The sequence below is a fragment of the Schistocerca nitens genome, chromosome 9 (assembly GCF_023898315.1).
Source record: "Schistocerca nitens isolate TAMUIC-IGC-003100 chromosome 9, iqSchNite1.1, whole genome shotgun sequence".
Classification (NCBI taxonomy): domain Eukaryota; kingdom Metazoa; phylum Arthropoda; class Insecta; order Orthoptera; family Acrididae; genus Schistocerca; species Schistocerca nitens.
Genome location: NC_064622.1, coordinates 494,524,016 through 494,551,293, shown reverse-complemented (window position 1 = coordinate 494,551,293; position 27,278 = coordinate 494,524,016). Strand labels below are relative to the sequence as shown.

Below are 27,278 nucleotides of genomic sequence, written 5' to 3'. Positions count from 1 at the left end.
CAGGTCAAATAGTGTGCAGAATGATTCACGGAAGGCCGTGGAACACGACGAGATGGGTCAGGTCGCACCACCCAGACCAACACCCGGGAAGACATCTTATCCGAATGGCATTGCAGAACATATCTGCGTTTTCCTCGGCTCTGGCGAAGCAGTGGAACATTGTATCACATCGTATACTCAGAATGAGATTTTCACTCTGCAGCGGAGTGTGCGCTGATATGAAACTTCCTGGCAGATTAAAACTGTGTGCCCGACCGAGACTCGAACTCGGGACCTTTGCCTTTCGCGGGCAAGTGCTCTACCATCTGAGCTACCGAAGCACGACTCACGCCCGGTACTCACAGCTTTACTTCTGCCAATATCTCGTCTCCTACCTTCCAAACTTTACAGAAGCTCTCCTGCGAACCTTGCAGAACTAGCACTCCTGAAAGAAAGGATACTGCGGAGACATGGCTTAGGCACTTTCTTTCAGGAGTGCAAGTTCTGCAAGGTTCGCAGGAGAGCTTCTGTAAAGTTTGGAAGGTAGGAGACGAGATACTGGCAGAAGTAAAGCTGTGAGTACCGGGCGTGAGTCGTGCTTCAGTAGCTCAGATGGTAGAGCACTTGCCCGCGAAAGGCAAAGGTCCCGAGTTCGAGTCTCGGTCGGGCACACAATTTTAATCTGCCAGGAAGTTTCACATCGTATACTAACAGACGTGATAGTCCGTCACCGTTTATTACGGCATGGGTTACGTGCGCGTCGTCCACTTCTCCGCTTACTTCTGACGAATGTGCAGGAACATACTAGGCGGCAATGGTGTATGGAACGACATTAATAGGTACAAGAATGGCACGAGATAGCGTTTTGGGACGAATTCAGGTTCTCGTTGTTTCAAAATGACGGCCGCATTTTGGTTCGCCGCAGGCAGGGGAAGCGGCATCACAGTGACTGCATTCGCACATTATGGTGTGGGATGCTATTGGGTCCCAGCGGTTCTAGGCGCTTCAGTCTGGAGCCGCGCGACCGCTACGGTCGCAGGTTCGAATCCTGTCTCGGGCATGGATGTTTGTGATGTCCTTAGGTTAGTTAGGTTTAAGTAATTCTAAGTTCTAGGAGACTTATGACCTCAGATTTTAAGTCCCATAGTGCTCAGAGCCTTTTGAACCATTTTGAACCAGTTTTTTGCTATTGGGTGCAACGATAAATCACATTCAGTGTGTGTCCAGGGCATGTAACCTACGTGAATACTATACGGCGACCCGTAGCCTCACTCTCGCTGCACACTGCCCCAGACGCCATTTTTCAGCAAAACAATGGAAGACCACATGTTGCTGCGTGAACACGTGCCTTCTTGGTGTCACAGGACGTCAGCCTCTTACCGTGGCCCACCAAGTCACCACACATGTCGCCAATCTAAATTGGAACCAGGTGAGAGCCGCACGGATGGCTGTACCACAGGACGCCGTTCGCGCCTTATACGCGTCGATGCCATCACGCACGGAACAAATTATTATGGCCCATGGCGGATCCTGTGCGTAGTAGGCAACAGGAGACATGCTGAACCGGCATGACTGAAATGATCATTTCTGAGGAACATACTAACGTACAAGTCTTTTAAATATGAGCGTCCTATCTCTAGTCGTTCAGGATGTTCTGTTTTTTCTGAACATGAGTCTTGGCCAGGATCAACAGGAGGCCTGTAACACTGCCGGGAACGCCAGATATTAGTTTTGTCTTACTCGTTGAGTTTTCGTCATTCACTACGAAGTGTGACCTGCATAACAGAGGCGATACTACAAACACATGGAATCGCATTAGCAGAAGCTTGTGAGGAACGGTGACAAAAGCCTTCTGGGAATCTAGAAATAAGGGATCAACTTGAGAGAGCCCGTGTCGATAGCACTCACTCATTACATCACCAGCAGGACAGGAAAAGCATCTCTCCCAATAAGAGTCGCTATTCAAATAATTATCTGTCCGATACACTCTCTGTGTCACAGGAGATAAAGGGGAATTTCCATTTATCAGTAAAAAGATAATAAAACGTATAGATATCTCTTCGTCTTCCTCTTTTATCCTTTTTTTTTGTTTTTTGCTTTTTCTTCCCTCCAGCTTATGAGGACACTGTACCCTCAGATGGGACGTGTGCTTAAGTTGCGAGCGGCTGGAGTCTGCGTGCGATTGGCGGTTGTTCGAAGAGCGTGGTCGTGTTACGTATGTCGTGTGGGCGGCGTTAGATAACGGTTTTCCGAGGCTCATGTTGGACACAGAAATATGTAAAAAGTTGACGACACGAGTGGAATAGAAAAAAATGCATTTGTTCATCGTCATTAAATATAAAGTTGCAGTGCGTAAGTTCGAATAATAATCGTGGCATACTGCATATTTGCATGTGATGAGTTAAGTATAATCTGTCTCGGATGAATAAATGACCGCTCCTTTTACGATAGTTGTATTTCAACGTTATCAAACAAAATCTGTTATGAACCACATTCGTACCAAACCATCCCGACGCAAAGAATGAAATCTGAGTGCTGAAAAGACAACAGCAATTGATTAGAATGAAAAATATTCCTATCATAGCACGAAAAGTCGAAAATGTCCTGAGCAGAGTTAGGAATGCAAAAGAAGGAAACCAGCTTTCCGACTTATCTGGCACGTTCAGAGATATTGTTTAAAATAAAACATCTTGACATTTACGCACTTTTAATCCAGCCCCGCAAATTTTATCGCCCCAGAAAAACTTTGTTAGCTCTTACTTGTATGGTCTTCAGCCATATGATACTGTTGTTTAGTATGGCTCACGAATCTTCATGATTTTGGGCACAGGAACAGGGACCTTAGCCTATGCATTGCAAAATGCAGGTGTACCAATTCCCTTGCAGCTAACAGAGCCGACTGAACTGGGGAAGTAGGGTTATGGCTCTGAGCACTATGGGACTTAACATCTGTGGTCATCAGTCCCCTAGAACGTAGAACTACTTAAACCTAACTAACCTAAGGACAGCACACAACACCCAGTCATGACGAGGCAGAGAAAATCCCTGACCCCGCCGGGAATCGAACCCGAGAACCCGGGCGCGGGAAGCGAGAACGCTACCGCGCGACCACGAGCTGCGGACGAAGTAGGGTTAACTGGTAAAAAATATGTCAAGATATTCTTCGTAGCTGCTAGATAAGTCGAAAAGCTACTTCCCTTCTTTTACATACCTAAAACCACACAGGATATATTGATCTTTTTTTGTGCTACGACAGGAGCGTTTTTCATTCTCGTTCCCAACTTTTACTCTATGTTAATTCTGACATTGAGGCCGTCATAGCGTGCAGATTTTTGTTGACTCGGGCGGCCACTGATGCGGCATAGGTTTTTGTACTGTCTTTCGAACCATGTTGCTTGTGTCGAGGCAACGAGTAAAGCTTTCGCAAAACAACAGGACGATCATTAATTTGATGTATTTGTCTACCTTCTTAAAAAAAAGTTGGACCGATTCGCACAAGTTCGAAACATAGAAAAAACTCACAAAAAAACGTGCTTTTGCACGCGAAGTGCGTATGAAGCCAGATTTCTGAAATCGGCTTATCCGTTTTATCAGAACAAGCTTTTTTTATGTATCTTATTCACTTTAAACCGTTTCTACGGATTCAGTTCACGTAAGAACGAATTTTAATTGCTACACTTAGCCCGACTTAGAGATTATTGGGTAGAAAAATTTGTTTTTGACTTTATCCATTAATTCCTTCATGCAAAGTTTGAACGAATTCGTACAAATCTTAAAGTACACATGTGATGAGCTTCGAAAACCTCGCAGAAAATGTATTCTTTTTTTCTTTTGCACTTAAAATTCAAACGAAGCAAGATTTTGCCAAAAGGTTCACACTTACCTTAGACCAAGGTCCGATGCACCAGTAGACCGACTTCAAACCATCAGGTCCACTCCTGTCCGGAGTTATTCAGGGGTGACTATTTTTGCACCTAAAATCCCCACTGTGTAAATACAAATGGCGCCATTACCTGAGAATTTAATTCAGACCAAATACGATCTCTTGCAAAAGGAATTAATCAAAATGGTTCAAATGGCTCTAGGCCCTATGGGACTTAACATCTGAGGTCATCAGTCCCCTAGACTTAGAACTACTTAAACCTAACTAACCTAAGGACATCACACACATCCATGCCCGAGGCAGGATTCGAACCTGCGACCGTAGCAGCAGCGCGGTTCCGGACTGAAGCGCCTAGAACCGCTCGGCCACAGCGGCCGGCAGGAATTAATCGATTGCGACAAATAGCCTGGGAGCCAGCTCTGGTTCATCGTTCAAACATTGCTTAATATACTGCAAGATAGCTACAGTAAAACAGATGTTCGAAAGGGTAGCTCAAATAGGAACCGAGCACCAAGACTCGAAAGCGCTGTAACGGTACAATAGGTAACGGCCGGTATCACAATGTCGGAGCATTAATCGAAGACAGTTATAAGCTTGAACATAAGTTACAGGATATCTCATAGTGCGACGACTGATGAGGAGACGAAATCAGACAGGACGGGAGAGGAACCCGCAGCTTACAAGCTGCGCCTCGCGACGCCATAGACTCTACCGTGAAAGCCTGCCCGCAGCTGCGGCGGCCCACACAGCGGGTTTCTCTTGCCGGGAACTGGCTGTGTCAGATCCGCGCGTTACGACGGCTCTGCTACTGTTGAGTCACTATCACGCGGCGTAGACGCGCCAGATGTCACTGCCGGCGTGGATTACTTTCACCAGCGGGCCACAGAGAATCCCCGACCAGCTGAGCTCCGTTCTCGTGTTAGAAACTGTTCGACGCTGTAGTTTCTCGGCGCCCAGTCAGCGCACGGTCGCCTCGTGCTGTGCCAGAGAAGAATCTGCTCTCCTCAGCTAGCGCTAATGAGAAAATTTGCAGGCCGTAGAGCAGTAGCCTTTGGGACGCAGAACGTCATCACGGCTAGAGAGTCATCGACAGATGTAGAAGTATCTTCGGGTGTACCCACGGAAGTATGTTGGGCCCTTCCTGTTCATTTTGTATACTAATGACCTTGCGGACAATATTAATAGTAACCTCAGACTTTTTCCATATGATGCAGTTATCTACAGTGAACCTTTGCAAATATTCAGCAGGATCTCGGTAAGATTTCAAAGTGACGCAGAGACTGGCAACTTGCTTTAAATGTTCAGAAAAGTGAAACTGTTAACTTCATAAAACAAAAAACCCTAGTGTCCTATGACTAAAATACCAGCAAGCCAAATCGTACAAACACCTGACTGCGACAATGTGCGGCAATATGGAATGCAATGATCACGTAGGCTCAGTCACGGATAAAGCGGCTGGGAAACTTCGATTCATGGGCAGAATACGAGGGAAATCAATCAATCTTCAGAGCAGATTGCTTAAAAAACACTCGTGCGAAACATGCTAGAATACTGCCTCACGTTTGTGGGACCCGTACCAAATAGGAGCAACAGTGTCTACAGAGAAGGGAAACACGAATTGTCAGACGTTTGTGTCACAGAGATGCTAAAGAAACTGAAGTAGCAGACTCTTGAACACAGATGTAAATTATACCGAGAAACTCTACTAACAAAGGTTCAAGAACCGGTTTTAAATGGTGACCCTAGGAATATACTACAACTCACTACGTATCGTTCACATAGGGATAGTGAGGCCAAGATTAGATTAATCACAGAGCCGTTTAAGGGGTAGGACGTCAAACGGGCCGACTTGGAGATGCACCACAGGACATTTCAATTTCCACTGTCTATACTTTTACAAATCAATTCATAAAACTTTGTCAGCATGACCAGGAAGGATTCATAATTCACACTCATAGCAGTGTAAGTTCTAAAACATAACGAAGTAATTTTTTTACGTGTGAAATTTCATCATTTTATTCATTTACTAATGGCAGCATTTGTTGTTATAGGTACACTTATCTTCATAAGTAAGAGAGATTCTTCGATGAATTTTGCACAACATACAAACCATACTTAAAGGTGTATGACACTCTAGAATTTTCCAAATCTATTAAAAACTGTGGTAAAAATTGAGATAATTAACTATAAAATTTGTGTTTTTTCTAAACATGAAGTTTAAAATATAACATTTCATTAGTTTTTTCATAAATTAAATAAATTCTAGAGTTTCATACACCTGTGAGTATGGTATGTATGCTGTGCAAAATTCATAGAAGAATCTCTCTAAATTATGAAGAAAAGTGTACCTATAGCAACAAATGCAGCCATTAGTAGGTGAAAAAATGATGAAACTTTGCACGTAAAAAAAATTATTTTGCTATATTTTCGAACTTCCACTGCAATGGGTGTGAATCCTGAATCCTTCCTGGTGATGCTAACAAAGTTTTATGAATTTATTTGTAAAAGTATAGACACTGGAAATTAAAATGTCCTGAGATGCCTCTCCTGCTCCAAGTCGGCCCGTTTTACGTCCTACCCTCCTTAAACACCTATTCTCCCACTCCGCACGTAAATGAAAAGGGGAGAATCCCTAATTACCAGTACAATGGGAAGTACCTTCTGCCACACACCACTTTTGTTTTTTTGTACTTTGTGGATATACTACTTACAAGAACGTGAACCTGTACAGTTTAGGAATTCGTGGTGTTATGCAGCCTGTATGAACTTGGTGTATGACTGTTTGAATGTGTCCGTACATAGACAACTGTGTTTTATTGTTTATTTTTATTTTCAGTTGCATGCCCATCTTCAGTAGTCCTGTAGAAGACGCACAACACACGATACTATATGATACGGCACGCGTTCACAATTTTGCGTTACTTTGTTCAATATTTACATATAATTTACTGTTATTCCCTCATAGAATTTCCGTACTTGATGTCTTTAGATATTTCACTTCAACTTTTAATTTGTTTTTAGCGCGTCTTGGTCATGTTACAAATGAGGCAGTGTACCTTAGATTACCAGTTATTTATTTTGTCGTCACATATCGATATTGTGGGTTTGTGTTATTTGTATCTTCCGTAATGTGCATGTTGCTTCCTGTGACTTAAGTGAAATGTTTGTTTAACTTGATTACTTTGGTTGTTTAGAGTATTGAAAGTAAAATATATAAAATATAATTAGTATAAAGGAAAACCGTATAAAATATAACTAGCATAAATTCAGCTGTATGTATTTTGAACTGATTTCATCTCTTGAGGAGTTCTTTATTGTGAGGACGTTTGTGAAATATGCGATAAAATTCTCGTTTCATTGCTCTGTTTGTTCATTTAGATTTTAGAATATTATTCGCATCTTTCGTCGCATGGGTGTTCAGAGGTCTGCTCGTATACTAATTATATACTCGTATTTTACTTTCAATACTCGAAACAACCAAAGTAATCAAATGAAACGAATGTACAGATCACTTGTCACAGCAAACAATAACCATATTATGCAAAACACAGATGACATGAACCTACAATGTCGATGTCATAGAAGACAGAATACACAGATCTAAATATAAACCACACTGCGTCGTGTGTAATATGCCAAGAACGATCTGAAAGCTAATCAAAAGTTAACGTAGAATATCCAAAAAGAGTCTACGAAAATTTTAAGAGAGCACAATAGTAAATTACACGTAACTACGGGGCAAAGTAATCCAGAACAGCAAACGCGTCCCGTAGAGTGCAGCATTATGTATTGTGTGTGTTCTGCAGGACTGGCATGAAGCCCGATGCCGGTTCAACCAAAGCAAAAATAAAAATCAAACAGGCAGCCTTGTCTGCGTCATTCAATAGTTCAAGGGTGCGTGTTGCTAAAAGCAATGGGTGAGGAGTGAGGTTAAGAGCTGAGGTGGGCGTTAGCTGCGATCGGCCGTGTTACCCCACCGACCGCCTTTGGACCCGCAGACGCGGTTTCCCCGGGTGAGGCCTGAGTTGTGAAACACGCGGAAAGCCAACTCGTAATGCGGCCTCAGGGGACGAGAGGAGACGACTATGCAAGAGCAGACCGCGGTGTCACGGCTCCACACCAGCTCCACCTCATTCCCATACAAGCCGCGTTCTCCACGCTCATCCCTTCCCCTCTCCTTTCCCATATTCTGCACCCACACTCTATAAAAGTACGGCGGCAATAGTAAATGTGGAATTATAGCCGGGCGAATCGGAGTTCTTCCGTGAAGCGAACGAAGTTCTGTTTTAAACAAACAAAATATTGATCATCAATTCGGTAGCCAAGATAGCAGTGGCAGATCAGATTGTATACTAAATAAAATGAGTTCGCTGGTAGAAACTATAAAGTCCAACTTGAAGTGGCCAGTGAAGCTCAGATTTTTCTAATGCCTCTTTCACGAGAAATATCTCTTTTTACCGCTGCTTTAAGGGGGGTAGGACGTCAAACGGGCCGACTTGGAGCAGGAGAGGCATCACAGGACATTTTAATTTCCAGTGTCTATACTTTTACACATAAATTCATAAAATTTTGTCAGCATCACCAGGAAGGATTCAGGATTCACACCCATTGCAGTGGAAGTTCGAAAACATAGCAAAATAATTTTTTTTACGTGCAAAGTTTTATCATTTTTTCACCTACTAATGGCTGCATTTGTTGCTATAGGTACACTTTTCTTCATAAGTTAGAGAGATTCTGCGATGAATTTTGCACAGCATACTTACCATACTCACACGTGTATGAAAGTCTAGAACTTATTTAATTTATGAAAAAGCGAATGAACTGTTATATTTTAAACTTCAAGTTCAGAAAAAACACAAATTTTATAGTTAATGACCTCAATTTTTACCACAGTTTTTAATAGATTTAGAAAATTCTAGAGTTTCATACACCTTTAAGTATGGTTTGTATCCTGTGCAAAATTCATCGAAGAATCTCTCTTACTTATGAAGAAAAGTGTACCTACAGCAACAAATGCTGCCATTAGTAAGTGAAAAAAATGAATAAATTTCAATGTAAAAAAAATTATTTCGTATGTTTTCCAACTTCCACTGCTAAGAGTGTGAATTCTGAATCCTTCCTGGTCATGCTGAAAAAGTTTTATGAATTTATTTGTAAAAGTATAGACAGTGGAAATTAAAATGTTCAGTGGTGCCTCTCCTGCTACAAGTTGGCCCGTTTGACGTCCTACCAAGACTCAGTAACTTAACATGAAAGACATCACAAAAACGGTCCACTCGATTCTTTGCCTGCATTGTTTTTAACAAGGAAAGACAAGAGGTCTTGCTCACAGAGTTGATGAGATTCAACCCGTTAACCTATCGATATTTTTCTCAGTACCAAAGAAAGTCTCTAGCTAAAACATAAAGCTCTATAGGAAAGATATGGACCTAAGAACAGAAGAATACTCGTCGGAGAAGGATGCCGGAACACTCGAACGAAACTAAAGGACAAAAGTGTTGAAATTTTGCGGCCGATAGCTGGCCGGTATGAAAATGAAAAGTACTCTTTGATGCCTCAGGATACGTTCTATCAACTGATTCCTTCTTTTATCAAATTCTGTCATAAACATCTATTTTCCTCAGTTCGAATCAATATATCCTCATTAGTTACTCGTTCGACCCCTCTGATCTTCAAACGTCTTCTGTAACGTTACATTTCAGAAGCTTCTTTTCTCTTGTTGTTTCACTTCCGTACAAGGCTACATTCCACATAAACAGCTTCAGAAAAGATTTCTTAACACTTACGTCTGTACTAGATGTTAACAAATTACTCTTTTTCAGTAACTCTTTTCTTGCAATCGATAGTCTGAATTTTATATCGCCTGTACTTCTGTCATCAGTCATTTTGCTGTCCAAATACCATAATTCATCTACTACTTTTAGTGTCTCATTTCCTAACCTAATTCGCTCAGCATCGCCTCATTTAATTCGACTACACTCCATTAAATTTGTCGGTGTACATCTTACATCCCTGTTAAAGACACTATCAAGGTCCTGTGCTGTGTCTGTGCAATGTAACAGACAGACCTCTAATTTTCTTAAATTCCCTGTCTAAGATTCTCCCGTTTTTCCTGTACTGGTTGCTCAATGTACAGATCGAATAATATTGGCGATAGACTAGCATCCTGTCCCACAGCTTCTGTTTAATATCTTTACAGTTTTGTAACTGTTGTCTGTTATAAACGTAAACTTAGGTTTGTCTTTTCTCAGTATATCTTCCGAGCTAAGTCCCAGGTTCACTGTCAGCTCGCGTGTACCTGAAGTTCTCCGCGACCTAAACTGATGTTCCCCTAGGTCGACTTTACAGGCTTTACATATTATTCTGTAAATAATTCGTGTTAGTGTTTGGCATCTACGACTCAAAATGATGGCTTGGGAGTTTTCGCGCCTGCAAAACGGCATCCACTGAGTGTCAGCCCATGCAACCGGCTGACATTTGTTCGCACTGTTGCAGGTTCGTGGCTGCTGGTGCTGGCAGGCGTGTTCTCCGTAGGGCTGGGAGCCGGCATTATGGCGCTCAAGCCGTACGACCTGCTCTTCAGAATGGTACGTACCCTCTACGTATCTTGTGCTTCGCAGCTTTAACCATTTGGCACTGTTTTAAAATTTTCAAGGACAGAATATATTATGAACGCAATCAAGTACACTTTGAGACAAAGAAAACGTACCACAAAGGAGCTATGCATATTGGTCACAAATTGATATTCATACAGTTATCGACGGAATATGCAAAACTGTAAACTTTGGCGGCCGGTGGGTGACTGTGTCACGCTGCAGCGCAATTTAACCACGCAACTGTGAAGGATAGTAAACAGAGGACATGTCGATACCTTTGCGAATTTCATTCCGCGTACTCAGTTGGGCAGTAACCATGCCTGGCAGACAGAGATGTGGACAATATACGTAGATGTCAGCATTTGAGAGAGGACATGCAGTTGGGCTCGAAGAAGCCGGTTGGAATAATCGGTGAATCACTCGACATTTGAATAGGAGCGATGCCACTGTTGAACGATATTGACTGGAATGGGTGAATCATACGTGAAGACAACGTCAAGAAGGAAGTTGTCAATCTAGAGGCCCGAGCAATCGTCAGGAGACACTCGGGAGCCTCGGATTTTAAAACTAACATTCCAATAGCTGTTATTTTTGTAGCTTTTTAATTAGTTTAAATTAGTTTCGACTACTCAATAGGGTTTTCTTCAGGCCGTGCAGCGTGAACGACAAAAAACATCCAGTCGTGCATGTATATAAGAGAAAATGTATGATTGCTCGTGAAGTTTTCTATGGAAACCAGGCGCAAATATTGGTTCCCTGTTATGTACGTGTACGACTGGATGCTTTCTGTCGTTCATGCTGGAGGGCCTGAAGCTGATTCTATTGAGAAGTCGAAACTGGTAGTCTAAATAAAAAGTTATACAAATAACGCTTGTTGGAATACTTGTTTTACAGTTCGACGGCCAGGCGCAGTTCCACACCCTATAGGTGCAAGACGGAGTAACGTTTACTCATCATAATCGACCCGAGGTGGAACTGGAGCTTCAGTGAGCACAAGGAACATTAACGGGCAGCTCACAGAAAGGTTGCTCAGCTGACGGAGCCCGTTCCGCCGACTACCATTAACCTCTGCTCACCAACCCCGTTTACAGCGGCGTCGGACACATTCGGCCCAGAATCTCATTGGGTGGTGCAGAAGTGTCTTCAGTGATGAGTCCTGCTTCGAACTGAGCCCTGACGACCAGCGAAGACCTGTCTGCCGTCCACCATACGGTCCTGTTTCACTTCATAGCAGGACGCCTTTGGCTGTCATACAGCACAGCGGTACGTCGACGACATCCTACGCTCCGTTTTGTTGTCCTTCATGGCGAGCCATCCAGGGGCTTACGTGCCCACCCACACGCGGCGAGAGTTATTACTGGCTGTCTTCGTGCTTGGCAAACCCTACCTTGGCCAGTAAGGTCACCTCATCTGTCCCCAGTTGGGAACGTTTGGAGCATACGGGCAGGGCCCTCCGACCAGCTCCGGATTTTGACGATTTAATGTGCCACATGGACAGAATTCGCCACAGTGACCCTCAGGAGGACATACGAAAACTCTGTCAATCAATGCCAAGCCCAATAATTGCTTGCACAAGGGCTAGAAGTGGACCAACACGTTATTGACTTCCTCAATTTGCGAGGCTCTTTCTCGTGAATAAATCATTCAGTTTTTCTGAAACTGTAGTCATTTGTTTGTCTGTACATGTACATCACTTCTACCGATTTCCGAACCATCTGCATAATTCCTTTGCGCTGCGTCGTATTTTTGTCTTAGAGTGCATTTATGTAAATATATTTTCATGTAATTAAAAAAACAGATTGGGTGTTTCTTTCGGCAAGTTGTTCAGAGTGCCTAAAACATTACTTTGTTTTTATATGTGTGCAAGCTTAACTGTACATTTTCTAAAAGTGAACTGACAGATTCTGCGTGTCTTTTCATTCTATTCAGTTTACTGTTGTACAGAGCGTTTCACCACGGTGTTACAGGTACTTGTGAAAGGGGCGAGTAGACGACGATGAAACAAGAAAGTAATCGCGGTAAACATAGGTCCGGAAACCAGTGGCTTTGCCGATACGACCTATTACGACTGAGTACTTGAACAACTTACAACCAGGCTAGACACAGCACTTATACACTTGAGGGCGAACGCATTACAACTGGCGTTCCCCGTGGCATTCTTTCATGTGAAGGCACGCTTTAGAATGTCTCCTCAACATACGGAAACCCCAGGTGTGTTCCCTGGGCGTTAACAACCGTACACAACGCGTTACCAGCTTTTATCGACACTATCACCGGGCCTGGACTGGAAAAAAAGAAAGAAATCCAGAGATTTCAAATCACGAGGACCTGGGAGGTCACGACCGAGATACTTCTTGTCGAGACGCTATTTACCGGTACTTGGATACCCAGAATGATCGTAAACGAGAGCAGTTCATCACTTTGTAATTTACGTCTCACTGTATTTCCATATAAGCGTAGCTGTAGATATTAACACTTTTGTAAGAGTGACATGACTCGGGAACTATATTTATTAGGATTGTTAGCTCGTTTCAGTTTCCGACTCGTACCTTTAGTTTGTAACTACACTGGGATAGCGATATGCACATATACAAATGGCGGCCAAGATATAAAAGAGCAGTGCATTATCAGAGCTGTTATTTATACTTGGATGATTAATGTGAAAAGCTTTCCGACGTGATTATGGCCGCACGACGGCAATTAAAAGACTTTGAACGCGGAATTGTAATTGAATCCAGACGCATGAAACATTCCATTTCGGAAATCGTTAGAGAATTGAATATTCCGAGGTCCACAGTGTCGAGCGTGTGCCGATAATACCAAATTGCAGGCATTACCTGTCACCACGGACAAAGCAGTGGTGTTGGTCTAGAGACGTCGCTGCTAATAGGCAAGTAACACTTTGTGAAATAACCTCAGAAATCACTGTGGGACGTACGATGAACGTATTCGTTACGACAGTGATGTGTAATTTGACGTTAATGGGCTCCGGAAAGGCTCAAAATCATGAAAAGTTCAATTTTTACTTTTTTGCGTTTTCTGAATCTGCAGACTATTACCTTTTAATAGATATATAATTTATTCAATTCCGAAGACTACAACTACTTTTAAAATTTTTTTGAAATGTATTCTACATGGGCGTGACCCACTGTGGCGCTGTTAAACTGCTGTCAAATGGTGTTATTATTAACGTCCGTGTTCATCAGGTACATTTTAGTGATGTGAGATAAAGTATGTGTTGTGGCTAACCTGTGATGGTTCAATATATATCGCTGGTGTGATTGTCGATTGTTTCATGTTTATTTACTCAGTCGTTACCTCGAAAATATTCGTAATTAATTCTGTTTCTTGAGTCTCTGTTTTGTTGAAGTATAATAATGAGTAAAAGTAAAGTTATTAGAAATCCTCTGAAGGCTTTTAAGAAAAGGAGAAATGTTGGAAAGCCAAAGGTATTTAGAAATATGGGAATGAAGATAGGTTCTAACATGGTACGAGCGATGCTTGCTTCAGACAAGGAACGCCTTCGGGCTGCAGACAGGGCTGTAAAGAGTCTAGAAATACAAGCAAGAGTAAACAGGAGGAGGAACAAGAGGAATCTGGAGGAGGAGTTTGCAGAGGATGAAGATAATCCATCCTATGGATCTGGAATGTACTAAAAAGTTAATCCAATCTTTGTCGCTCGATTCCCAAAACTTTTATTTTCTCATACTAATTACATGTTTTCTAAGGATCTTCCAAACATATTTGTTTCAAACTTTCAGTAAATGTTACACAGTACCTTCTGCATAATTTAACACAGCCTTTTTCCGAAAAACTGTATATTTTTGAATATATAAATAAAAAATTGCAAAAAAATGTTGTGAATTTTCATTACAATTGAAAAAAAATCATCTTTAATAACTGAACTAAAATTTTGTAAAATCCCTGTGTTAAGTTGTAGCCCATATTCCAATAAATAATCTGTAAAAAGTTCAACTTCCTACCTCAAATACTTTGTGAGGAAAGATGTAATTTATAAGCGTTATTTTAACATTGCAAGTATAGGGCGTTCCGGAGCCCCTTAATGGGCTTTGGCAGCAGACGAGTAGCGCGAGTGCCTTTGCTATCAGCACCTCTCATTGATTCGTGACCGTATCGGCTGGACCCTAGACGACTGGAAAACCGTGGCCAGATCAGATGAACAGCCCGATTTCAGTTGGTAAGAGCCGATGGCAGGGTTCGAGTGGAGCGCAGACCCCACGAAGCCACGAACCCAAGTTGTCAATAAGGCACTGTGCGAGCTAATAGTGGCTCCATAACGATGTGGGCCGTGTTTACATGCAACGGACTGGTCCAACTGAACCGATCATTGAATGGAAATAGTTATGTTCGGCTACTTGGAATCCATTTGCAACCAAGAGCGATGCAATTTTTATGGATCACAGTGCGCCAAGTCACCGTGCCTCGGTGGTTCGCGATTGGTTTGAAGAACATTCCAGACAATTCGAGCGAATGATTCGGCCATCCAGATCAAGCTACATGAATCTCATCGAACAGTTGAAGGACACAGTCGAGACGTCAGTTCGTACGCCGGCAACACTTTCGCTATAGAGGCAGCATGGCTCAATATTTCTGGAGAGTACTTCCAACGCCTTGTTGAGTCCATGCCACGACGAGATCCGAAATGATATTAGGAGATACCCCACGACTTTTGTAACCTCGGTGTATAATAATCAAACATCTTGTGTGTACAGGATGTCTCAGGGGGAATGATCAGTATTCAGGGACAGGACAGGAAGGATCGTTCGAAGGGGAAAAGTCCAGCAAACATGGGCTGTATAGTGCATACCTTAACAGCTATGAACAACTGTTCATCTTCGCTTCCGTGAAAAACAACTATTCTACTGAACAGGTGTTCGTAGCTCTCACGACATGCATATTAGACCACGTGTTTACTGGACAATCTTTTTTGTTTTAGTCCATACCACTACCTCCCAAAACATGGAAATCAAAGAGCTGGTAGGTGAAGAGATGTGCTTCATAGTATCGACGACTAAGAAGGGCTTATATATATTAGGGTATGCATTTTAGAACCGATGTTTGTTAGACTTTTTTTGCTTCGAATGATTTCCTGTTACATCCCTGAATACTGACCATTCCTGCCGGAACACCCTTTATATCAGGAATATGGCTGATGGGACTACACGTAAGTGTAACAAAAATCGAAAATCTGGTAGTGAATAATGGTGCTAGATTTGAAGTACCTTGACGGAGTACTTACGAGATAGCTAGAAAAATTTCAGTGTCTAGCGTCATATACTGAAAAAATACGGAAGTAAAATACAGAATGCAACAAAGCAGAAAAGTCATAGAGCGTATGATTTCTGTTTTGGCGAGAGAAGAACATTTCCAACACTAGTAGGGAAAGAGTGGCTAGGCTAATGGAAGAGTCTGCCCTGTGCTATGGATCAAAACTGTAGGTTTTAAATGCTGATCTAAGGAAACTGACAGTTGTGGAAATTGATTATTTACGAAGGAGAGCCACAATCTCAAGAATCGGGAAAAAACTTATGTTGGAGTAAGAGCTGCAATAAGGACAAGTGAAACAGTGGTAGGACTGAAACAAGATGGTTAAACTGGTATGGACACTTCTTGCGAGTGCCACACCATCTGTGGCTCCGGAAAATTTTCGAATAAAAATGAAGTGGGAGACAGAAACGCGGCAGTTCACGGCGTTTTTGAAATGACCGTAAGCTATAAACGAAATAACGGAGCACCGCGGTGTGTGCAGGGAGGGCAGCCTGGATAGAGTGCCCTGACACGGGGTAACGCTAATACACATTAATGTTACTGATCTTTGCATTAATTAAAATTTGTATCATGATAAAATACATGTTTACTTACTTATAGCTCCAGGTATTATCTCAAAATCATACAGGCTTAGTCTTCGTTACATAACGAAAATATAAAACTCAAATATACACACGCATGTCCCCGTGTCCCATCAGTCCATCTGTAAAACTAAGTCAACATCTCTCCTGATGAGTGAGATACTAAACTCAATGGAATTGCTATCATGCACTATAGACCAGCGCATCTCCGCTTGTAAACACATTACACCGCGATTATGGACTGCAAAGTGACAGAAAGTTTCAGTCGTACCCCTCCGTTATCAAGGCCTACTTTAGGTAATCTATGTGTGTAGTATACATTACTTACTAAGTATGTTCTAGCTGCCATTTTTCCAAACAGATGTAGTTCAGTAATCTTTTCATCTTCTTGAACAGTATATTACAGTTTTCCGTGATAGAGAATGCTGTTTTGAGTTTTCTGTTTGTTTTTCCTTGTTAAATGTAAGCCCAAACTAGGTCTTGTTCCTTGACTATGTGCAGAACTATTGGTGAAAACCTTAGTAACGTTTTCTCTGATACGAACAACAGATTGGTACATCTACTCACTTGGTGCAGTATGTTTGCCAATTTCTCTTTTTTAAATAGTTCTCTTCAATGAGCCCGACAGCTACTTTTAGTTACTCTTGCGAGTTTGAAAATGATCTATGTTTTGTGAGTTTGATCCCGAGAAGAGATTCCCATAGCTAAGAACTAAGTGTACATAGGATTGCGAGTAGTATGCCACAATCTGATGGTGCAGCCGTAGGAGTATAACAGGCTGATATTATTTTTGCCAGTTTTCACGATCAGAGTAGCAAAAGCGCAGGCGCCATCCGGCAGCTCCCAGAACTCGTGCAACGTGCTGTGTGTGCGCCCCCTGGTGACAAAACAGCCCTGGCCACGGGCAGACACTGCCAACCAATTAACGAATGGCCAATTAACGAATGGCGTCAGAGAAAAAGTGTCGGCTAGAACGCATTATGAGGACTCTGTGCTCGCTCAGAGGTACTGGAACTCTATGTTGCTCGAGAGCAACATTGTCCGTTAAAGGATGAATAAATCGTATTAAATCCTTTGTAATACGCTGATGGGAAAAATACGCCACGCCAAGGAGTTACAATTGAAAGTTGGTAGGCGTGTTTCTACATCTGAAAGAAGAGGGCGATAGAGACGGGTTCCCAGGTAGATGCCGTGTTTCTTCCGCAAGGCGTTCGATACAGTTCCCCACAGTTGTTTAACGAACAAAGTAAGAGCATATGGACTATCAGACCAATTGTGTGATTGTATTGAAGAGTTCCTAGGTAACAGAAATCAGCATGTCATTCTCAATGGAGAGAAGTCTTCCGAAGTAAGAGTGATTTCAGGTGTGGCGCAGGGGAGTGTCGTAGGACCGTTGCTATTCACAACATACATAAATGATTTTGTGGATAACATCGGAAGTTCCCGGAGGCTTTTTGCGGATGCTGTAGTTTATCGAGAGTCTGTAACAATGGAAAATTGTACTGAAATGCAGGAGGATCTGCAACGAATTGACGCATGGTTCAGGGAATGGCAATTGAATCTCAATGTAGACAAGTGTAATGTGCTGCGAATACATAGAAAGAAAGTTCCCTTATCATTTAGCTACAATATAGCAGGTCAGCAACTGGAAGCAGTTAATTCCATAAATTATCTGGGAGTAGGCATTAGGAGTGATTTAAAATTGAATGACCATATAAAGCAGATGCCAGACTGAGCTTCATTGGAAGAATCCTAAGGAAATGCAGTCCGAAAACAAAGGAAGTAGGTTACAGTGCACTGCTTGAATACTGCTCACCGGTGTGGGATCCGTACCAGTTAGGATTGATAGAAGAGATACAGAAGATCCAACGGAGAGCAGCGCGCTTCGTTACGGGACCATTTAGTAATCTCTCCAAGAGAGACGCTAAGTAGCTCGAGGTACGGGCTTTTGTTGAAGTTTCGAGAACATACCTTCGTCGTTGAGTCAAGCAGTGTATTGCTCCCTCCTACGTATATCTCGCGAAGAGACCATGAGGATAAAATCAGAGAGATTAGAGCCCACACAGAGGCATACCGACAATTTTTCTTTCCACGAACAATAGGAGACTCGAGGTGCCCTCCGCCACACACCGTCAGTTGGCTTGTGGAGTATGGATGTAGATGTCTATTGAAACTTCGCGCCTGTCCAATAAGAGTGGCGCTAGTATCGCCTCTATGAGGATGCATATCAGGTTTGCTGTAAGTACACGCTATAACGATCGTGAGCGTTACTTACCTTTGATACTGAACGCTGTGAGTTGAAGTTAGTCAAAAATGCCTCGAATGGGACAAAGACGCCATTACCAGCGTCTCACTGAGTAAAAAGCCTACGAGAAGCTGGATGTTCCTCTCGTAATATTACTCCTGGCAGCGGTGGTCGCGAGAAAATACAAAGAAGACTGGGCTCCGGACGACCATGTGGCACTACAGAGAGGCGTATCGTACTGCATCTGCAGCAGCAATTTGAGCAGCAGTTGGCACCACGGTGACACAACGAACTGTTACAAATTGGTTACTTCAAGGACAGCTCCGAGCCAGATGCCGTGTACCGTGCGTTCAACCGACCCCAAACCAACGCCGTTTGCGACTTCATTTGTGTCAATCGAGAGCTGATTGGAGGTCAGGGCGGGGATCTGTTCCTAAGAAAGCTGGTTATGCCTCGCTGCTAGTGACGACCACGTGTTGGTTAAGAGGAGGTCAATTCAGCACCTGCACCCACCCTGTCTGCGTACTAGACACAATGGACCTGCGATTTCTGGCTTAAAAAAATGGTTCAAATAGTTCTAAGCACTATGGGACTTAACATCTGAAGTGATCAGTCCCCTAGACTTAGAACTAGTTAAACCTAACCTAAGGACAACACAGACATCCACGCCCGAGGAAGGATTCGAACCAGCGACCGAGGCAGCAGCGCGGTTCCGGACTGAAGCGCCTAGAACCGCTCAGCAACAAGGGCCGGCGCGATTTCTGGCGTGCGATTTCGCATGACAGTAGGAGCACTTTCTTGGATATTCCACGCACCCTGACTGCAAATTTGTACTTCACTCTGGTAATTCGACCTGTTGTACTGCCATTCATGAACAGCATTCCACGGGTTGTTTGACAACAGGATAACACTCTCCCACATACCGCTGTTGTAATCCGACATGCTCTACAGAGTGTCGACATGTTGCCTCGGCCTGCTCGATCACCAGATCTGCGTCCTCTATCGACCGAGCAAGTGGAACAGGCATGGAAATCCATTGCACAAACTGACATTCGGCACCTGTGCAACACAATGCATGCACGTTTTCCTGCTTGCATTCAACATCCTGGCCCCTACTTCGGTTATTAAAGTACCAGCACTTCACGTTTCTGGTGGCCTGTCTCGCGCTTACATTAACACGTGATCTTGCAGTGTTAATCTCTTAAATATGTTACCTAAACAAATGTATTCCCGAAATTTTTGTTATTCTACATTATTTTTTTGGTTTGCGATTTTTATCCGTTAGTGTAATTCCTGATGTTTAAACAAACAGACTAGTTATATCGCACACTTGGAACTTGTAGGTGAAAATACGTGTGACAAGAGTTTCAGCTTTGGTGGAATTATTCGGTGTCGTTCGCAGTGAACGAGCAATCCTCGTTATACTATCACCTCTGAATGTTGTGAGCACTCACCGCAGGACTGAATAAGTGGCAGAAAAGCAACACAGCCAAGTGGATAGATTTATTCGAGAAACGTGCGGCTAACGCTGTAGTCTATTGCATCGTTTAATGCCTAGTGGTAGCGCTTTCAAGAGGTGTAATTGCGGAACGATCACGTGGAACCCATAGCGTGGAAAGCGAGTGGGGAATTTAGATTTGTTGGGACAGTTCCCCGAAAGTGGAGAGGACCTGTTAAGGAAAGTCAAATTACTGCAACACTCGTAACGGTTCCTTGTTTAACTTAAATACGCTCTGCAAGGATCTTTACTTGTAGATGTAGTCCGTGCCATAGTGTAACACAAATACTTAGAGGAATGAAACAGCAGTCGTTGATAGACTACAGATTTTATTGCTTGGAGTAAATATTCTGTCGAACAAACTTATGGAACCGTCATTCAAGAAAGACTGTAAGCTGTTCTTACCGTAGACCATATTTGGGGACCGCGACAGGAAGACAATACAGACTATGGCGTCTGTGGAGGCAGGCAGACATTTCAACTCTCGCCTGGTGGCTAATGTAACAGATCGATGAATATGTGAAAGCAGAACCGTACTGAGCTGCCAATTTTGCCCTTCTTCCTCTCCCACTGCTCCTTTTCCGAGCAGTCTAAGGCGCTGCAGTCATGGACTGTGTGGCTGGTCTCAGCGAAGGTTCGAGTCCTCCCTCGGGCATGGGTGTGAGTGTTTGTCCTTAGGATAATTTAGGTTAAGTAGTGTGTAAACTTAGGTACTCACGACCTTAGCAGTTAAGTCCCACAAGATTTCACACGCACATACACACACACACACACTGCTCCTTTGTCCTTTAAGATCGAACCAAGCAGGAAAGGCTCTATGGAAAGGTGTTGTACTATATTTATAACTTCCCTACAATATCATTCAATGAGTAAATAGCATAAACTTTGTAAAAACTGCTTTTTAATGTTCTGGGCACTGTGATTGGTACAATAGTTGAAAAAGTTTTAATGTTATTTTATTTTTTATCATTTTACGGTACAATCGCCAGTAATTTAACACGTGATTGGTCTGGCCATCAGTAAAGACAGCGTTGCTTGTATCGGAAAGTAAATTGATTTTAAATATAAGCTTAGCTGCAATGTAAGCTGTGTTCTATTCTAGTGAACCTAGCCAGCCAATTCGCACTACCCAAAGTTGCATATAATTGAGAACAATTCGGAGTTACGTTTTGCAATACACAGTGCAGATACGCACAGTATTGTAACAGCGAGGCGGCGGCACTACCTGCCCGTAAACAAAGGTTCAGCGTTCCGCAGAGCGCGTTCACCGGATTGTGTACGTTTTGTCTGCCTGCAGTAAGCTTCGCTGAGCGTGGCCCGTCTGTGTGTTTGCCAGAAAATCATGTTCTTCGACGGCGGCGAGTCGTTCGAGCTGTGGCGGAAGCCGCCGGTGGACCTGTTCCTCAAGGTGTACCTCTTCAACATCACCAACGCGGAGGCCTTCCTCAGCGGCAAGGACACGAAGCTGCGCTTCGAGGAGGTCGGCCCCTACGTCTACAGGTCAGTACATTCCGTAGCATTTACTGTCAGCAGCGGGGGCGCAGTCTCCCCCGAGCACAGTGCAAAGCCGCCGAGGTGTCCAGACCGAGCAGGGGGCACAGTGGTTATTAACACTGGACGTGCATTCGGTCAAATCCGCGTCCGGCCATCCCGATTTAGGTTTTCAGAGATTTCCCTAAATCACTTCGGGCAAATGTCGGGATGGTTCCTTTGAAAGGGTACGGCCGATTTTCTTTTCCGTACTTCCCTAACCTGAGCTTGTGCTCCGTCCCTAATGACCTCGTAGTCGACGGCACGTTAAAACGCTAATCCCTCCTCCTCCCTCCTTCGAGGGCAAGACTCAAGTTTCACACGGAATTTGCGTGACTGCCAGCGCTCCTATTTAACAGTTTGCTGAGAACGACTGTATGGAAAATATTGACAGTTCAATAATTATTGTATTCTATTTGAGCAGCAAATGGACAAAATGTTGGACACTCATTCTTCAGCCGACTGTAAAACTCTGAAAAGTCATATCCCATGTATTGCCAAACTATGCATTAGATGTTATATCAGCCTAAGACACGGATATATTATGAACATAATGCTTGAAGTATGCGGAATAAAATCTCACAAGAACAGCAGCAGATAGCAACTTTAATAAAGAAACGAAACTAACAATGAACTGTTTGCATCTGCTAAATGTTTATGTACAAAGAAATAGCCGGCTTGTTACAGCATGTTAAAGTGGAAATTTCACGAACTTAAGCCTTTTTAATTACCGTACACGAAATTAAAGCTGACTCCTTCGGCAATTTTGTCACAGACACTTTATTTTCAGCAATAAAAACATCACAGTAGAAACACATGTTCGCTACACACGAAAGTTAATAAGAAAAATATTTATTTTGAGAAACAAAACGGAACAAGAGGGCAAACTTTTGTTAAGTCACTTAATCTTCTAGGCTCTTTTTGGGCTGTACGTTTTTAAACAACTCGTAGTAAAAACCTAAGAATAATCTGTGCAATCTGGGTGTAGTGCACTTTGCTGGTCTTGCTTTCAGACACAAAGCAGGCGAGTGTGTGTTTGTTTTCTGGCGGGAAAGGCAACATGGGAACATAGTACACTCAAATAAATCCAGGAGCGCTGGCAGTCACGCCCCGCCCCCTGTCCGTGTGGAGGTGGAATCACGTGACCGGCCTTTGGCCGTTGTGGAGGGGAGACTGCAAATTCCGTCTGAAACTTGTGTCTTGCCCTTCGAGGTGCCCAGACTTCCTGTAGCGAAGAGCTCCTCACGCAGCTTGCGCGCGTCGTTCGTGCCTCTTGTGGCGGACCACTCACATCTTGCCGCCAGACGTCTCCGAAGAGACGAAAATCTCTCGGGACGTCTGGTGAGTACCTCCGATGCAGAAGACAGACTTCTGATCTGACATAGTGGCAAATGTTGTACATGCCGATGGGATAGAGCGTTATCACGTTGCAACAGAACACCTGCACAATGATGAACCAAATCACTGTGACCACTGCGAACCGCTAGACTAGAGCAGCTGCGAATGCGTGACGGGGCGGTAAGGAAAGTATGTAAACGGAGCAGAGGTGAGTGGCGACGAAGTGAGCCGTAACAGTGGAAACCCACTGACACAAACGACGGTGAGAAAAAGGGCAGATTGCTATGGCCAGGCGCCGGAGCACGAGCAGCCCGGAAATGGCGGAATCGGACAGCTGTTCGCGCCCTGCTGTCGCCAGAGCCTGTGGAAAGTGGTTGAAGGACGGTGAAATCACGAGTAGGAAAACGTCCACGCCCCATCGTATAACGTGCCGTTCGGAGGCCTGATCGCTCTGCAAAGCGGACAGACAACGGCCTATGGCAAATAGCTCGAAATGTACTTGACCAGTTTACTTAAAATTTTTACATGACACTGTGATGTACATTCTGACGGACATTCGCTATCTATTTTTTTAATGTTTGTAATATGTAACTAAGTATGTGATATATGAGGGGGAAACATTGCTACCAATAATTTCTAAAAGGTGTTGGCCGATTTACTTCAAATTTTTACGTGGTACTCTAACAAACATTCAGATGGACATAGGCTACATACCTTTTGAAACAACAATATATAGGTTTTCTGTTAAGACGGACTGTGATAAAGAACATGCTGTGCTGTGTAAATGTGCCATTTTGACTTCTTTCTCGCAGTCAGTTTCAGCTACTATAGGGAGACATGGAAACCATTAGAAATATTGTTTCTCCCATATATGGTCTTTCTCCTTACACATATTTTCAAGCAAAAACTGCATACACCACAATGCGCTGTTTGCTTTCTCCTTACACATATTTTCAAGCAAAAACTGCATACACCACAATGCGCTGTTTTGCTTTCTCGCTCAATGTCAGTTTTACGAAAAACAGGAAAGTTGTATTTATGACTTATTGGCTTGAGATTAGAATACTACTACGGGATCTGAATCTTCCGTATCTTTGAAATCCTACCTATTCACACATTAAACTATGCAAAATACTGTCGCTGAAGCTAGTGTCCTCACGAATCCAACAGCTGGGGTTGTCTCTCGTGCACCTTATACCAACGACTCCAAGCGACTTACCCATTTATTTTAAGTTACTTCGATTCCCAATTCAGGTGTCGTTAGCAATAAAAATAAGCGAGGGTCACGGTGAGAGAGACTGGCAACAGAACACACAGAGGGTGGGGTGAATGGACAGTGAGGGGGGCAGGAGGTGATGCACAGAGAGAAAGGGAGGATGGATGAGGTGGACAAGGATATGGGGGAAGTGGATGATGGTATGAGAGGAAGGTGAAGGGGGGAGGAGACTGGGAAGTATATCCAACTTCCGCTCTTACTTAGCAATTGCAAAGCGTTGCCAATCTCGCTACTAAAATACATACTCCAACTCTTTTACCAAGCTCCCATGTGCATTACACGAAAGGTATTAATTATCCCAGTACACTGTCTCCTTTCCACAATTTTACCTTTATCTCAAAATATAGCTTCTGTGGTGAGAGTTGGTGCTAGGAAAGCAGGTACCTTGACGACAGGAACATCGTGCGTGTACCTACCTAGGAATGAATGGAATCAGTCACGAGCGCATGTCGAGAAAGAGGAGTGCAGCCACACGCATGCCTCCTGTTGCGTGTGAGGCACACACAGGAGTAAGGAGCACAAATCGAGACGCACCTTTTCAAGTGTGTCCTGTCCTGCGCTGTCGCTTGCGTAGTTGCACGGTGTTAACGCCTGGTCAACGGTGTTGGTGACTTACAAGTTATTGCAGATAATCTTCGCCTTTTCTTCTTTCTTTTTGTTACATCTTCACGGTTTTCGTTTGACTCACTCTCATAGAAGCTTTGATAATTAAAACTAGCACTGAGTCAATGGAGGATGGAAGACCTTGTACTTCCGTGGAGCTAAAATTTGTTGCGTGACGTGTCAAAGCTGGTAGTTCCGGAGCACCTCTATGGCGTGGACAGAAAGTGCAGGGGGGAGGCGGGGGGGGGGGGTAAGGGGGCTCTGCTCGATTGTGGACTAGTAACGAAACTTCGTAGAAGTGCCAAGTGTGACGTGGGCCACAATGACTGTTGTTAAGCAGTGGCAAAGAGTGGCATTTGCCCTTGAGACTATCAAACGCCATCCTGTCACGAATCTGACGGATTCGTCATTTGTCCTAAGGGGGTTGTTCAGACAAGCTACCGCATTTTCCAATTTGCAGAGTTTAAAATGAACGTTAGAATACTGAACAAACAAGTGGAGACTGTGCGGACCAGTGAATGCAGTACTGTGAGCAATGTCAGAACTTAATGGAAGACCGTGAGGACTAGGTACCAGCAACTGTCGCAAGGAGGGGTGTGTGTGTGTGTGTGTGTGTGTGTGTGTGTGTGTGTGTGTGTGTGTGTGTGTGTGTGTGTGTGTGTGTGTGTGTGTGTGCGTGCGCACGCTATGACTGCACGTACAATCCATATCCATTCGACTTGAAGATGAAGTACCTGTAGATCTCTCAATAAATTTTAACAGTTCGTATCAATTTGGTTTGAAGTACACAATTGCTCCAAAACAATAACAACCGCAGAAAAAATTATTTTCTTTCCACAGCAAGTTAGCGCTACATGTTGTATCCTCTCATCACTGTGTGAGAGGGAAGAGACGACGAGCAGTTCCGGAGGCTGTCCCAGACCAAATAAAAAAAAATCTCACAGCCGACATGAACTGTAACACACTAATCTCTGTTTGGAAAGCTACATTAGATTTCATCTTACAATTCCATATACAATTTGTTGTTACCGTAAACGATAAATATTCACTTATGAACATACTTCATCATCCTTCTTAAGTTCTAATCTTGATAAAAGTACGTCACAATAAAATGGTAATAATTGGCAACCAATGCTGTACAATCACAATAAAGTCAAGAGATGTTCAATTTTTATTTAGAGTCAATTGTATCAGTGAATTGGTTGCGAATTATTAACATAAAATGATCGCAGGCTCAGACGGGATTTTATGTCCTGTATATCACAATAAAATGGGTTTTTTCTTGAAACACTATTCTCCGCCATACGCATCATTTTTTTCCAAGATCTACGTAACTAGTTCACTGGACTCCGCCAGTCTCTTACATTTCGAACAGACAGTAAACGCATATAGATTTTTATCCGCGTAAGTATGCCATGGTAGACCAGGTGAATCAAGTCCGTTCAAAGGGAATTTGGCTAATTTGTTAGTAAGTGCTATTCTAGGTTTCTCAATAAGTCCCTCAAACCACTTTTGATCCGCATTTGTGTCATTAGTCATTCTTCCTATACGTAAATCGATTCGGTACAGATATACCTTTGCCTTGTTTAAGCTTGTATACATTTCCCTAAAAAAAAATGCGTCTCACGCTGCTGCTGATAGCGAAAAAGGGCTGGAAAGTTTAAGCCGCGAGTGTCGAATTGTTCTCTATTACCGTACTGGACCGTGAGGTTAAATGCATCAGTAAATCTCGTAAATAACAGGTTTCGACGAAACCGTGTGCGCCTGACGTTCTTCTGTTTGGACGTCTCGTAAACTCCCAGCAGAATGTTCAGATGTAACCCTCGGGCACCGACAACTCCTATGGAATTTGACGAAAAGAAATTAAAGACCACTGGGAGATGAGGGAGTTAAAACTCCGTGGCCACCTGGTAGACTGTTTGAACTACCGCGGCTTTCTGACGCAGCTGGAGTTCATTTATTGGTATTTACGTTATCCGCCGAATGCATCTCTCTCCTGTCTCTCATAATAAAGAGTATAGACGCGTGAGAGATCCTAAGCATGGCGACACGCGCCTGTGACGCTCCACACGGAGTAGCCGCATGCACAACATAAGCCTGGCTGCTCCGTGGAGACGGGCCGTGGCGCCTGCAAGGCGGCAACCGTGCGCTACACATCGTCCGGCCAGCAGCCGGCGGTTGGCGGGTCTCAGCCCTGGCGGGCGCGACGGTGGCGCAGCCAGACCCTACAGTAGCCAGGCAATCGCCCTCTGGCGCCCCCAGTTGTATGCTAGCAATACCAGTCGTGTACGTTTTGCGTTGACGTTCTTCATTGGAAGTTCTTGGGCGTTAAGATGGAAGAGTCGACAAGCCTCATCGTTCAATATAGAACGGGAATGGCTCTACTTTTCGTATCGTTTGCACGCCATCCGAAGTACATATACCACCACACTATTATGGAGAAAACACTCATTTCTAACG

General features: G+C 43.5%; 1 protein-coding gene across 1 annotated transcript in view; it reads left to right on the top strand.

Annotated features, from left to right (window-relative positions):
* Positions 1-27,278, top strand: part of LOC126203023 (scavenger receptor class B member 1-like) — a 196,331-nt gene that overhangs the window by 129,415 nt on the left and 39,638 nt on the right. The window contains exons 2-3 of the mRNA XM_049937262.1: positions 10,358-10,449; positions 21,408-21,571. Coding sequence (XP_049793219.1) covers positions 10,358-10,449; positions 21,408-21,571 — 256 coding nt within the window. The remainder of the gene's footprint in view (positions 1-10,357; positions 10,450-21,407; positions 21,572-27,278) is intronic.